The sequence below is a fragment of the Cynara cardunculus genome, assembly GCF_001531365.2.
Source record: "Cynara cardunculus var. scolymus isolate 2C chromosome LG 16, CcrdV1, whole genome shotgun sequence".
Classification (NCBI taxonomy): domain Eukaryota; kingdom Viridiplantae; phylum Streptophyta; class Magnoliopsida; order Asterales; family Asteraceae; genus Cynara; species Cynara cardunculus.
Window position 1 is genome coordinate 4137681 of NC_037543.1, and position 14930 is coordinate 4152610.

The following is a 14930-nucleotide window of genomic DNA, read 5'->3' on the forward strand; positions in this document are numbered from 1 at the left end:
TGGTCTGACTTTTTCAGATTTCAGACTTCAGCATCTCTTATAAATCATAAGTGAAATCAGACTTCAGCACCTCTTATAAATCCAGAAGTGAAATCAGACTTCAGCACCTCTTCAAAAACAAATGTTACCTTACTGCCTTTTATCGGGTAACTAAACACTTCTTGACTCTTAACGGGTAAGAAATTCTTACCTGGTCAAATGTCATGGTATTTACCGACAACCTTACGGTCCTTACCAAGTCATTTTGCTAACGGAAATCTTACACAATAAGCGAGGGTAACGACTCTTACCTGGTTACCACTTATTCCGTTTATGTTGTAACGCCAGAGTGCTGCAATCAGCACGATTCGTGATGTGGAGATTGAAAGATTACATACTACTCTTCGCTTGCTAAATTCCAATATGAGCAACGAACAACTACAAACTTTACTCATGATATACTGAATTATTGGGTATCCGCTTATTTGTGTCATGTTTTAGGTTCTAGAGGAGCCATCCGACACTCATGTTCTTGGCATAGAAGATTATCTGCAAACTCCCGGGGTATGCTGATCCATATCTTTTTTGTGTCCCCGTTACACGAAACTTATGGGTCGTTTACTATCTGTTGACCGACGCTTATTGTGTAAGACGTGCTTATTTGGTAAAAAAGGGATGTTGTGGATTACCAACAAACTCTGACCCATAGTGGTTGCTTTCAGTGCTCTAATCAACGTTTACCCAGACACATGTTAAACAATTATTTTCAATCAACACTTGCCCGGACCACATTCTTAGTGGCCGTTTACCTAACGCTTACCCAGGTAAGCACTTGCCGCTAAAATTCAGTTCTATCACTTACTTACTCGGTAAGATTTTACTCCATCAAAATGGTATCATATGCAACAATTTACCCGGTAAGTGTCTATCATGGTAAGAGTAGTCGTCTTCACTTACTGGGTAAGACTCTGGATCTCTACTTTCGTTCTTACTGGGTAAGATTCTTGGTCTTTATCATATTCATCCAGTAGTAATGGCCAAAAACCGGTCCCGGGCCAAGCCGGGTCGAGCCTAATCGGTCTCAAGCTTTCTCTTAACCGGCCATAACCAGTCCCAGTCGAAAATGGTAAGACCGGTCAAGGTATTTCATAACCGGTTATGGGCCATCAGTCCCGGTCAACAGGGTTAAATCAGAAGTGAAGTATGAGATCAATAAAAACATAACCAATTTTTGATTGAATTTCAAAATCAGAAGTGAAGTATGGGATCAATTTAAGATACATAGTAAATGGAAGAAGCAGTTAGTTAAATCTGTTTTTGTTCAGAAGAAAAAGAATGATCAACAACCATTCATCATACAATTACAATATATATATATATATTATATATATATATATGTGTGTATATATATATACCAACTAATATATCAATCTATTTTTCTAGTTCAACCAACAATTTCTCCATCATCTTCTTATACATTGGCATGTAATGGTCATTGATCATTGTTCTTGATAACCTCAGTTTACCGTAAAGATCCCGATTAGTCTCGTAAATACCCACATGTTCACGTTCGACTTCACTTTCTTCAATGGCAGTACCGTGATCGTGATCATGATCTTGATCTCGATCAACAGGGTTGCTCGAAACGATTGAAACGATATGCATTATTCTTCCAGGAGGATACAGATGGTGATTTTCGAAAACGTCTGATGAAGAAATCGGCTGTTCACCATCTACTGCATCCGCAATAACTTTTTCTTCTTCTCGGATTTCTTCAGCAGCGGCCTCCTCTTCTTCCTGGGATTGAAAATCCGCCTCGTGCTCTTGCCTTTGAAGTTCTTTCTCGAGCTCATATAATAGTTCGCCTTCGGTGATGTGTTCGGAATTGGATGCAACGTGGTCCACGGGAATAAGAAGTTCTTCTTCGTCTGTGTCCTCGTGCCCAGACCCGGACGCGGGCCCAGGCCCACCACTGGAAGAACAATGGTTGATGTTGTTTGACTCGTGGTCGGGATTGACCGTGTCGGTTGTAAGAGAATCAGGATTCTTTTCAAGTATTAGGGAAGTTTCGGAAAAACCATCGATAGGTGCAGTGCCAACAGCACGACGACGTGCACCCATGCATGACCAAGCGGAAAGGGTAGAACGGGTTCTAACTACAGCCTGAGCGACATTCTGAGCCCGTTTCATCACAACCTGCAGTTTATAAAAGCGTAAATTTCATATGCGTTTCTTGGGTCTATTATTAAACTTGAGAAACATAAAAAATATATAATTGTTTATGCAAAAAGGGTTTGTAACCAGCAAACCATGATCCAGCCACACCGTCAGTCCTAAGATCATCACGTGAAAGGTAAATCAGGTACACAAGAGCCCACTTCCCACAATGAGCCCAGTCCCCGAAGGAATTGTAACTCTCACACTGCAGTTGCAAACTCAAACCCTAGCATGTTTGTGCAAGTATACCAACCACGAACCAACTATGTTACTCCATGGGGATTGGGGCCTAAAATTACTTGGCGGGCTTAAGATCCCGGTGCCCACGGTGAGCCCAATTCCCAAAGAAATTTTAACTCTCACACTGCACAGCCAGACTCAAACCCTAGCATGTTTCTATAAATATACCACCCCGGAACCAATTGTGTTACTAATAGAGATAAAAAAGTAAAATTGAATAACATGTAACATCGACGTAAGAGAACCAAGAGGGTAAGTTTTTACCTGAGTGCTGCTAGAAACAGGACGCAGCATTGCCCCTGCACCAGCAACCTTGGCTCTTGCATTGGCCATTGATGGGAGACGAGAGCCCAAAGCAGTTGCAGAACGATATACGACATTCAAAACCCTAGTTTGCTCAACTTGATCACGCAGATCATTTAACCAAGAGGATGCTGTAACCTATAGATAAAGAACTTCATTAAGAATAGTTATACATGATGCACACATATTCTAGTACTTTAAACTCTTTCAAAAGCCCAGGGTCTTCACGGAAACAGACGCTAAACTATCAGTTCTCCGTACATCCCACCCCCGACCCTACCTCTGAGTGGGATATACTAGGTTATTTTGGTTTGGTTTGGTTTTTTATTTTCATACTTTAATCACAGAAAAGTAACATGATCTGGTCTGGAAATCATACAATGGATGGAACTCTTTTATTTCTGCAAACACCCACAAGTTTATCAACACACATACATATCTGGTAAATAAATTGAGAAAGAAGTACTAGGCTAAGATCCTCCAGAAAGAAATCAGGAAAATACCCCTTAAATTACGACAATTTTGGGGATGATGTCTGAACTTTGATCTTTGTATATTACTCAGGATTCAGTTAGCTGCTTTAGTTTCTCAAGACGGAAGCAGGATCTTTAACTCGTAGTGAATTACAGAACAGGATAGAGGGACGATTTTTCAAGACAATTATAATGCTCAAGTACAGTACCTCAGTGCGAAGATCATCTATAGAAGCAGTTGAGAATGTGGGCACCAGATCAGAGCCATTGATTATTGTGGTGATAAAGTGCTTTCCAGACTCTGCCAATTCCCAAGTCATGCAGGCAGCTGCAAAAGATGAAATTCAGTATCAATAATCAGAACTCAAACCTCACATGAAACCAGCACAGGTTTAAATGATCTGAGATGCTTACAGTAGTAAATACACAAGCATGTTAACAGAAGTAGGTAAAAAGCTGCATGGGGAAGATAAAAGACCCCCTCCCCCTTTTCACTCCCTCTCTGGTGACAGTAAGCAATTACTCCTTATAGTTTGATTTTCAAAGTAATGAACTTGGATGTTTCTGGAAGCAAAGAAATCTATTGAATATAAACAAAATCTCCAATGACTTGCAATATGAGTGGTCCTGTTTGTATACAGATCATCTTATTCAAATTTTCAACTGCTCAAACTTATGGGACATGGATAACCTATAACCTTTGCTTGCATCCAGATACTCAATGCTTCCCCCATGCAGTCCTACAACATACAATCTTCTTACTTCTACTCATTTATTCTTCTTTTTTCTGCCTCCTACCTTTAAAGCTTTCTCCACCATGTCTCAAACTCAATCTCTCATTTGTAAGTCTGTTTGAATGCAACTCCATGCAGAAAACCATCTCCTGCGTTCAGCCTCCACCCAAACCTGCACCTTGTGAGCAATAACTTATGCTACTCTCGTACTCCTTGAGCTATAATTTTAATCTTGGAGGCTATGTTCCTTAATATTCTTGTGAATCTCAAAGCACATATCACAACTCTTAACCGATGCAGCCTACCCCGTATTGATGGTTTTATCAATTTCAAAGAACTTTCCCACCACCATTTTCTTCTGAGAGGAGTTGAACCATCATCTCCTCCTTATGTAGCATTTTCCTCCCTCTATGTTATCAGACACTCCCCAGCTCCTTTTCTATTGATGATGAAAGGAGAAGATTGTATAAACAAACTGTTTCATTGATACTCCCCCCACCCTAAAGTAAGTGTCCACGACAGAAATGGCACAGTTTTAGACGTGCATATTTACTACACCTTTTAGTTAACCAAATGACAACTTCCCCCTTAATTACTTTATCTATCTTATCAACTCTTAAATATTTGTGCATTAGTTAATGGCAGATTTGGAAATTATGTTATCTATTTTTGAAACTGGACACTTATTTTGGGTCGGAGGGAGTAGTTGCTAGGTTCAGATGATGCTTATGTTTGATATTTTAACTTTCAGTATATTGCATATTTATCGCTAAAAGGGATGTCATAGCCCATAATCACTATACAATAAATAATGAAACAGGTACCACTCAGCTTAATTCTCTCTTATTTTTCTTGTCTTCATCTATATCCTTAATTCCTTATAACTAAACTGTCTCATCATCAAAAAAAAAGGTGAGATTGTGAGAAAACAAATATCCCTTAGTCGGTTAGCTTCATGTAGCTCAATCCCATTGATCTGCACAGGTACAAACTGGGGCACAAGCTTTTTGTGATGCAACTTTTAACATCTTTAACATCATTGCAAGTTGTGAAGATTTGGGATTATAGGACTAATCTAACATACGCTGATTACTGCATTGTTGAAGAACGGCGACAATGTTAGAACCTATGATTCTCCTCCTTGAGAAGGTATTAAAAAAAACTACTAGTAAAGTATTAAAAAACTACTAGTAACTAGCGTAAGGTTGATTATATTTTATATATAGCACCAAACAAGAAAGGGAAAGAAGGAAGACTTTCTTATCACGTAACTTGTATTTTGAAGAAAAGAAAACACCAAGGGGAACACATTGATGGGATCAGGTCCTACACTACTAATGGCCCTTATCAGGTATCAGATAAGTTTGGTGAACATTCTTTTTCATATGGACCATCCAAATTTTAAGATTTTGATCAAGACAGTTCCAAATGAAACGGTTTATTTGCATGCCCTTATAGAAGAATGTGTCATCAGGGTGATCCTGAAAAAATATAAATACTTAGAAATGATATATCAAAACCACTGTCATCAGGGTGATCCTAAAAAATATGAATACTTAGAAATGATATATCAAAACCACCTTTTTCACCAGAATGATTCTTTTATGAAATTATAGATCATCCTTGTTTCATTAGGATGCTCCTGAAAAATCTAAACAAACTTCTACAAACAATTTTTTCTATTAGAATGTTCCTTCTATGAAAATATTGATCAGCAGTTGACCATGATGCTGCTAACACCTTGATTTCCTTGGTAAAGGGAAGAAAAACAAGGGGGGAGTGGAATGATGAAGTACAAGAACAGTACATGCCTGGTGCAAATGTGATGCATGAAATTGATGACAAGTCCTTCTGTTCTCGAAGAATGTATGTTAAGAGTGCAGCGGTACCACCACCAAGTGAATGACCAACAATCTGCAAATAAATGCAAAAAGCTAATTAGAACACTCATTTAATTAGTGGAGGATTGATACTGAAGTTACACAGTATGTGATATGACGTATAGCTGATGAATTTAGATAAAAACTATTTGCATTAAACACATTAACCTTGTTGGTAGTCATTTCTACTAAGAAGCTTATGATATCATTAAAAAGAACTAAATATTTTGCTATTGGATAGTATAGTATAGTATGCCTGAGGCAAAGAAAGAATTGATCTCCCTCCATCCCAAAAAGGGCATCACTTTCCATTTTCAGTTGTCCAAAAAATGCATTGTTCCCTTTTTGGGGAAGCTTCAATCAGAATTTACTTTTTTGCCCATTCGCAATCATTACTTAGAATTAATAACTTCGATTTTGGTCCAAAAAATTTTATGTTTTGTCCTTATTAAGGGAAAATTTAAGCATTCAATAGTCAAAACATTTTCATTAAACTATGTCCTAAGTCAAAAGTTGCATCTTTTTCTTGGATTACATTATTATTTTATTACAATTTTCACAGGCAATTTTATGTTTCCAAGTATGCAACTAAGTGACTGTATGGTGTTCAAAAAGTATATATAACTAACAATCAAGAAAAGTAGTGGCCATATGATGTTAAGATGTTGATGCCATTTTTTGTTGTGGTTTGGAGCACTCTTCTTTGTAATCACAAAGATAATTGCTCCGGGATGTAGAAATGGCTTTCCTTGAATGAGCATCTCCATTTCAACTCAAATCTGAGGCATAGAGCCGAAAAGTCAAAATGCAAATAGAGAAACATATATTATCACATGATATAAAACTTTGAATTGACAACACGAAACAGGTTTGATGTACCAAAATCTAAATTATAATCAGATGTGATGCAATAAAACAATGCCAAAAAATATTCTTAATGTTAGTGAACAAGGCTCATGTTTACTTTCAAATTTTCAACCTGATTGCATGATTCCTAAATGCCAGTACAAAGTTTGTCTCGTTACATGTAATCAATAATACTTCGTAGTTACATGTGCATAGATCATCTTAAGCATCCACCTGAGCAGCAATTAAGCGTAAATATCACTTCCGCATTCAAAAGACATAAGAAATATACTTAGGCCAGAAAGAAAATCTACCTTTACTTCATAACCAGGGTTGTCATTCAGGGCTTCAAGCAAAAAAGGAATACTGAGCTTTGCAATCCACCGAGCAGCAGCAACCATCCCACAATGTGCATAACCTAAAATAAGATTACTTATCCCACCATCATGTAAAACTGAATGGTGAAAAGGAACTACAGCACCAGTTGCTGCTGTCAGTGTATCTTTGATACTATGAGTGCCCCGAATCAATAGAAGGAAGCATTTAGAATTTTTATCACTGAGAATCGTGAAGGCAGGCTTCAAAAGCTGCATTCATTGAAAAAACAGCACCCTCAGTGATGTAAACAAGTACACCTTGTTATTAATAAACTACAACTTCTATAATATCAGAGCATTGCCAAGGTTTCCATACCCCTGCTTTCGGCTTCTGCAATAGGACATCTGCTTCTGAATAGCCAGCAGACTCCAAAAAAACTGGGAAAGGTTTCTTTGAAAAAAGCATGCAAAGAGTTAACAACTTCAAATACTGTTTCAACTCTTCAATGATTCCTGGTCCCTTGAGCTGTATACTATTTTCTCCAGCATATACACTGGCTACTTGTACATTACCCTGAATCAACATTTATCACATCAATACAAGTTTACACCGAAAGAAATTGCAATAAGCAGTTTGACATAAAGCAATATGTCTTGTGCAAAAATTATTAATGTTCATTCTTCAGCATGTCAAAGTATTACAACCACAATTAAGATTTGGTGATTCCTAGAGATAACCTCAATTCTGACTTTGGGATAGATCAAGACCTATACTACAAAACGCAAATCACAAAGGATCGAACCAATCTACAACATGTACATAGCATAGTTAGAAATAGTGACCCAATTCGCAGTCTCATTCATTCTAGCTCTGTTCCAGTTACAGATATACACTGATTTTCTAGGTCTAATGGACTACCTTAGTACCTTTCACTTCAAAGTGGATATAAATTCAATGACAGGTAGTGGAAATATTACATTGGAACAAACCCATGTCAGTATTATGATTCAAAAGTCATATTTCCAATTGAAGGATATGTTCTATTGTTTTTCAACTGAAGGTAGTCAAACGGCCCTCAATTAAACTAACTAACTTTTTACCCTCGTCTTCTCCAATTTAGATTTCTCTGGACAATATTGATAATTAAAACTACAGGTGTATAACAAAAAATACTAAACCAACTTTTCTCAAGGGAAAATTCAAGAGATCAAGTGGTAATGCGCAATGCAATCATAATGAACTCAAGACAACACATCACCGATCGAATCAAATCACAACCCTAGATGTATAAAGGCTAAAGCTTTACCAGGTCTCCTTTGGCTCAATGATACCTTGCCCAACTTGAAAGATGAACCCCAGTTGTTTAGGTCTTACATGTTCCACACTTTTGGCCATCAAATAAATCAACTCGAACTTTAGAAACTAAAACAGACCAAGAAAAGAAGGCGTTACCTGCCTTCGCAACAAATAATTGATGCCGAAAGCCAAGTCTCCAATAGGCCATTTCCCTAGGGTTTCTGAATATGTAAATCTAAGCGTCTCAGATAGAGTCGAAATCGTTTCAAACCACGTGGCAGGCGCCTGAGCTGGCCTCCTCTGCGCGATCTTCCTCTTCGATTTACTTGATTTCATATATTCCCGTCCCTCATCATCGTCGGCAGCCTTCGCATCAGCAGAAGACAATCTCCGAGCCAATACATAGTACAATAACACCACCGCCCCCGCCGCTGTCGCCATTGTCGTTGCCGCCATCCACTCAGCTCGGAAGTTCGCTTAATCACGACTTAACAACCTTTTGACGGTGTAATAGTCGAGTATAAGTCCTGATTTGATCAGATTAACTCTAGATTGGATCAATAATTTGTAGTTTAACAAGAATCATGGAAGTTGATTTGCAATATCTTGCACGAATTCGTCGAATCTGGAGAGAGAAAGTTGCGAAACAGCGGAACAAGCAACGGAGAAGAGATGAGGAGAGATTAAGACGAGATGCTGAAATTACCTTCTTGTCCTTTTAAACAGCTAAATATCTGAAATTAGTATATTTGACTTGATATAAATACACAATATATATACTAGAAGAGTATTTGTGCAATATAGCGAGACACATCTTGATTTTAATATTCTATTTTATTATCTGTCTTTGTGATGTTATAATACGATTTTATGTATTTTTAAAAAAGCAATAATGATTTTATTTTTCAATAAAATATAAATTTAAAAATATCATAAAGTTCTTTAATTTATTTATTTTTATTATAATTTAATTTAAATTTAATAACGAAATAATTTATTTTTGGTTTAATAATATAATATTTTATAAAGATAATAATCAAGTATTCTGTTAGAACTCAATGATTATTCTAATTATATTTTAGAATTTTTATGTTTAAAATGAAATGTTTATCTTATATTTGATTATATTTAGCTACAGTTAGTTACACGAATTCAGATATAGATCTTTAATAAGTTGTACTTACGCACAATCTACTTGTAATCTTGAGTTTTAAGTAATATGTATTAAGAAACAGTACTTTACGCATAAAAAGTGGTTTTTAAAAGTTTATGTCAAATGCTTTATAATATAGTATAGATATATATATATGGTTGGATTCACATGAGATCAAGGGTTTTTCGTGAGACCCGTAAGAATAATTTATGTTCATTGATCAACTTTTGCTTAAAATATGATTTGATTTTTCATATACTACAAATGTACTCGTGCAATGCAGACAATACATCTCGATTTTAATGTATGTCTTGTTCTTTATTTCTATTGATTTTTATGATACAGTTTGTATGATATTTGAGAAAGCTAAAATGCTTCCAGTTGCTTATCAAGTTTATGGAGTATTTTGATGTCGAAAGTTCTTGTTTTTTTGTATAAATGATTAGTTTAATGTTTTTATTATAATTGAATGTATTTATATTTAATGATGAAAATGTAATTTATTTCAGTTTTAATAAGGTAATATTTTTTTATAAAGATAATAATTAAGTATTATGAGTTCATAATGATAATTTTATTTTACATTTAAAATAAAATATTTGTCTGGTATTTAATTACGTTTATCAGGTATTTATATTAATTCAAACATGCAACTTTATATAGTTGTACACATGCACCATTTACTTTTAATCTTGAATTTTAGAAAATATGGATCGATAAACAGTACTTGATACATAAAAAATGATTTTTAAGACTTTACCTCGAATGTTGTACAATATAGTATTGATATCTGGTAATAAGTAAATTTGGATTGCATTCTTATTAGAATTAAAATGTAAAATAAAAATAGACAAATAAATAAAATTCGTAAGATTATATTTATAAAATTTGATTTTATATATGTTTTAAATCGTTAAAAATTGGTTATATGTAGTTTGTAATATTCTTTTTTTCTATTAACCTAGATATCCAACCCGCTATGCGAGCCGACTAATTATAAGACGACCATTTGCTTTGCAGGTAGCCCGGAATCATTGCATTTGAACCTCCGTGGTCAGAAGGGGAATACTCAATAAAACTAGATGAACTTGAAACAGATATTGCAATGCCAGCAAGGATTGATGCTTCCAAACCCTAAAACTCAAACCAAAATCCTCGAAATCCAAAATCAAGTAAAAAAGCAAATTTGGGTTTAAAGAACGTGTCTTTATCTGGTGCGGCAAAAAAAATTACGTTGATGCTTCGTTGAAAAGCTTACTGGCATGGGAAGATCATATATGTAACGTGTTTGGAATTAAGACAGTCCAAACTCTCATTTTATACAGCCTAGTTGATTCTCAGTGAAAACAGGTGGAGTTTTCATAATAAATATTGAATACAACCCTGGGCCCCATTCTCCATGTCACAAGATACGATGTTTTACTTTATCCATGATGGTTGTGAGACCGGTATGATAAAGACACTAAAAAAAGATAGCACAAACCACTTTTTCCTTAGCCCTATGGGCATAATAGGCATTCCAAAAAAAATGTTGTAATATAAAATTAATGTTATTAACGATAATAACCCATAGGGGCTGAGTTCCGGTAAGAAGCGTAAGTAGAGATTTTCATCCTTGTATACACATTAGGATGAGATGCACCGAGATACACCGGATCAATATCAAGCGTGATTCATGGGGGGATTTGAGATTAAAGATGATCAAATGTCCAGATCCCTTCTTACGCTTCTCACATTAACTTTCTTTCTCACAAAATCATTTGTCTAAGGGGCTGTTTACCCAAATGTGTTGGACCGGTAACTGCACTAGGGAGCCGCCCACGTGATATTGTCCGCTCTGGGCTGCCCCGGGGTTTCCCCGCATCGCAACAACCCCTCACGGTTTTGTTTTCTAAAACGCGTCACAAAAAAAACGCGTCACTGGTAGGAGAAGACTCCCACTTCCTTATAAGGAAGAGAATACTCCCTAGCCTCACCGATGTGGGATGCTCTTGCATTGCTACAGGAGCGGTGGGTTTAAGGACGAGGATTTGACCTGCCGAGGGAACACCGAGTCTGCTGACCCAACAAAATGCTTACCCGGTAAATGCTTACCTACAAAAGTCAACACTATAATTTATTTTGATGACTAAGATTTTTGTACATCAAAACGTATTGAATGCAACAATTACTTGGTAAACGCTTATCTGGGAAAGAATCGTAATCTTCACTTACCGCGTAAGACTCTCCATCATTCTCATCGCTCTTACCCAGTAAGATTCTTGGCCCTTATCATGTTCATCCAATAAGAAAATTTATTCAGTAAGTACTTTACAAATAATTGTTTAGTAAAAGGCTTCTAACTCATAGAATACAAAGTAATTAATTATCTTATAATAACAATTTCCACACCAATTTTTCTGTATTTATATTGTTAATTTTTTAAACGTCACTTATTAATTGTCAAAGGATAAATATTTATATTTCGGTATTAAATTAAAAAAAAAAATTACTCATATATACTATCTTATAAAACAAATTTAGCAAAAGTTTTAAAGTCTTAAAATACTAAATGACCAAGATACCATTTATACACTTTTTCACCCCCTCATCTCCTCACATGCACTCACCCCCTCGCATACACTCATCCTCTCACAATCAATTTTTTTTAAATTATAATTTTAAATTTACACTTTATACCCCTATAATTAGTTAATTAATTTACTTTACGTTCTTTAYTTTTAAATGTTTCATTTTAAACTTTTTTCGAATTAATATACATAATCGTACATCAATTAAAACATGTTTAAAAAATACACTTTTATTTTAACAAGTTATACTATTATAATCGTCTCTTTAATACCTTCGAAATGAGTCCAATATTGAATAGTTTTTGACTTAATTAAATTATTATATATTATATATACTGTGAAAAAATATTTTTAATATTTACGATTTATATTTTTGTAGTTATATATATATATATATATATATATATATATACTATATATTTTTTGGTTAGGCTGTCCAAAGTGCACTATATAATATGTTATGAATTAATATATTCTTGGGTTTTTTTGAAATATATATATATATATATATATATATACATATACATGTATTAATTCAACCTTAATTTGAGTTTCTGGACAAGAAATAGGGTAAACAATTGAGATCTCATTTTAAAACTCATCTTTTTGGTCTTTGCATGGCTTATGATCTGTTAAATTTGTAGTTTTCTTTATTGGTTTTGAGTGTTTATGTTAAAACTCAAGTTTCTTGGTTATTTGCTCTTGGTGAAATCGAACACATTTGTAGAGTCGTTTAAATATATTGGATTTTAAAYTGTCATACAATTTTTTTCATCGATAGTCTGTAATTGGAACCATAACTCKTATTTATTCAAATTGTATTAATATGTAAAGACCAAGTGTAACATATATCATCGTTAAATTTTATCTTATAAAACCAGTAAAACTTCAAAATCGTTAAAATTCATGGCTTCTGGCGCATTGCGCGGGTACACAACTAGTTTTATATTAAAAATCAAAATAAACAAAATAGAAATTAAAAGGGTATTATGGTAATTTAGAGGGGTACGTAGGGAGAAAGGAGTAAGGGTATTATCGGGAAAAGTAGAATGGTATCCTAATAGACATTGCAACTGTTTGCCGCGTGGGTAGCGGGACCAAAGGTGCACGGTGCATCTGCTACACTTTGTTTGATTGTATATGATAATAATGATTTAAATAGAAATAATAATAAAATTATAGAGTAAACTACGCTTTTAGTCCCTATGATTTAGTGTTTATAACAATTTTCGTCCCTATGGTTTAAAAACCGTTTTTTCATCCCTGTAGTTCACATTTCATTTCGCTTTTCGTCCTTCATCCTAACACGTTAAATTATGGGTAATGTGGTCTTTTTATCTTTTTTTATATTTAAATGCATTAGATATTACACATGTACAATTTATTAGAAGATTTATCAAACAAATAAGAAGTAAAACAAAAATCTAACCTATAACACAAACTAGGAATGCTTAAAATATCGACCAACCAGTCCAACCCAACTCGAAAAAACTCAAAAAAACTTGATCCAAGGTAATCCGACACATTGCTGATACAAAATTAGATCAACCCGTATCTATTGGGTTAGATTATTTGAACCCAACCCGATGAACCCGATACACATAGACGGACCTAGAGGGGTGGTTAGGTGGCACATGTCACCGTATTGTTCCTCTGTGGTATTGGGAAAAAAAAAAGGTAGGTTCTTGAAAGGTGCAACCGTTTTATTCTAGAAGATGCAACCATTTTATATGGTGCCACTGTATCCAAAAAAATTTGGGTCCGTCCCTGTCGATACACTTTTATATGGTGTCACCGTATCCAAAAAATGTCGTATCCCACATTGGTGGGTGAGCAAAGTGAAAGTGTGTTCCACTCAAATGTTTGAAAGTCTTTTAGRAGGCTTTTGGAGGGAATTGGTAGATGATTAATATATATTAATTAATCAAAGACTTAGCACTTAGTACCTTTGCATCCTTAGAAAAATAATTTCGTTATTATTTTTATACAAATTAATTCTGTTAATGGCGGTTATTTTTGGAGGGAAACCATAATGCGGTTATTTTTGGAGGGAAACCGTAATGGTAGTTATTTTGGAGGGAAAACGTATTGGTAGTTAAATGGTAGTTATTTTTGGTTCGTTTTAACTACTATATAAGGGTGCATATGATCAGATAACAAGCTCTGATACACTTTCAATACATACATAATTACAATCGTTTGATGTTCATGTGAACTTTATGTACGCTGCATAAAGTTCTGTTAGTTGAGGTTGAATCCTAGGAAGAAATTAGTCTCGAACCACCAGCGTAAATAGTGCGGGCTAATATTCTTTAATGACAGTGATTATCACGTCCTCAATTCTGAAGATCTGTCATATTCCAACATGAGTTGGGTTAAATTGAGTTGTAGCTTTGTTTGGGTCAGATTGAGATTTTTCAAACCACAAACATTCGATTGAAGTTTTATTTTTTTTCTTATAAATGATTAATGAACGTATGCCTATCACCTATGCTTTGATAACCTATACGATAATAGTTATTTAATTAAAAAATAAAAATAATAAAAAAGGTTAAAAGGACCAAATTATCCCTAACCTAACAGACCCTTTTAACTCTGTTATTCTAAAGGACCAAAAAAGAAGCAAAATGGAAACCACAACAATGAAAAAAGCAATTTTTAAAGATTAGGGACGAAAATAGTTATAAATGATAAACTACAAGGACGAAAATCATAATTTAATTATATTTTGTTTACTATAAAACTCTTTTCGTTACACATAAAAATCAACATTATTTATTTTGTTATCAAATGTAAATTAAAATAATATTCAGAGTTAATTTACGGGTTGCGTCGAAAGGTAGTTTAATGTGGGATACAGAATAAAATTTGGATTAAAATTATATATGTTTCATCATTTACCTAATTATACGATCTCTTGA

At 34.6% G+C, this 14930-nt stretch overlaps 1 protein-coding gene across 2 annotated transcripts; it reads right to left on the reverse strand.

The window, feature by feature from the left end:
- Positions 1-1389: 1389 nt before the first annotated feature.
- Positions 1390-8894, reverse strand: LOC112528961. 2 transcript variants are annotated; one of them, XM_025140027.1, is made up of 7 exons: positions 8443-8894; positions 7366-7563; positions 6987-7259; positions 5758-5860; positions 3422-3540; positions 2701-2877; positions 1390-2175 (listed from the first exon to the last, which is right to left on the reverse strand). In XM_025140027.1, exons 1-7 carry the CDS (start codon positions 8740-8742, stop codon positions 1411-1413), a joined length of 1935 nt encoding a protein of 644 aa, XP_024995795.1. In that variant the 5' UTR covers positions 8743-8894; the 3' UTR covers positions 1390-1410. The 2 variants fall into 2 exon arrangements, with proteins under 2 accessions (XP_024995795.1, XP_024995796.1); XM_025140028.1 differs by lacking the exon at positions 6987-7259.
- Positions 8895-14930: the final 6036 nt, after the last annotated feature.

What these genes read in the sequence shown, in the direction of transcription:
- LOC112528961 (XM_025140027.1), bottom strand. Translation starts at nt 8,742, where the DNA reads ATGGCGGCAACGACAATGGCGACAGCGGCGGGGGCGGTGGTGTTATTG. An exon ending in ATTATTTGTTGCGAAGGCAG is followed by an intron (nt 7,564 to 8,442) that starts GTAACGCCTTCT and finishes ATGTTGATTCAG; the next exon opens with GGTAATGTACAAGTAGCCAG. An exon ending in CTGTTTCTAGCAGCACTCAG is followed by an intron (nt 2,176 to 2,700) that starts GTAAAAACTTAC and finishes TATAAACTGCAG; the next exon opens with GTTGTGATGAAACGGGCTCA.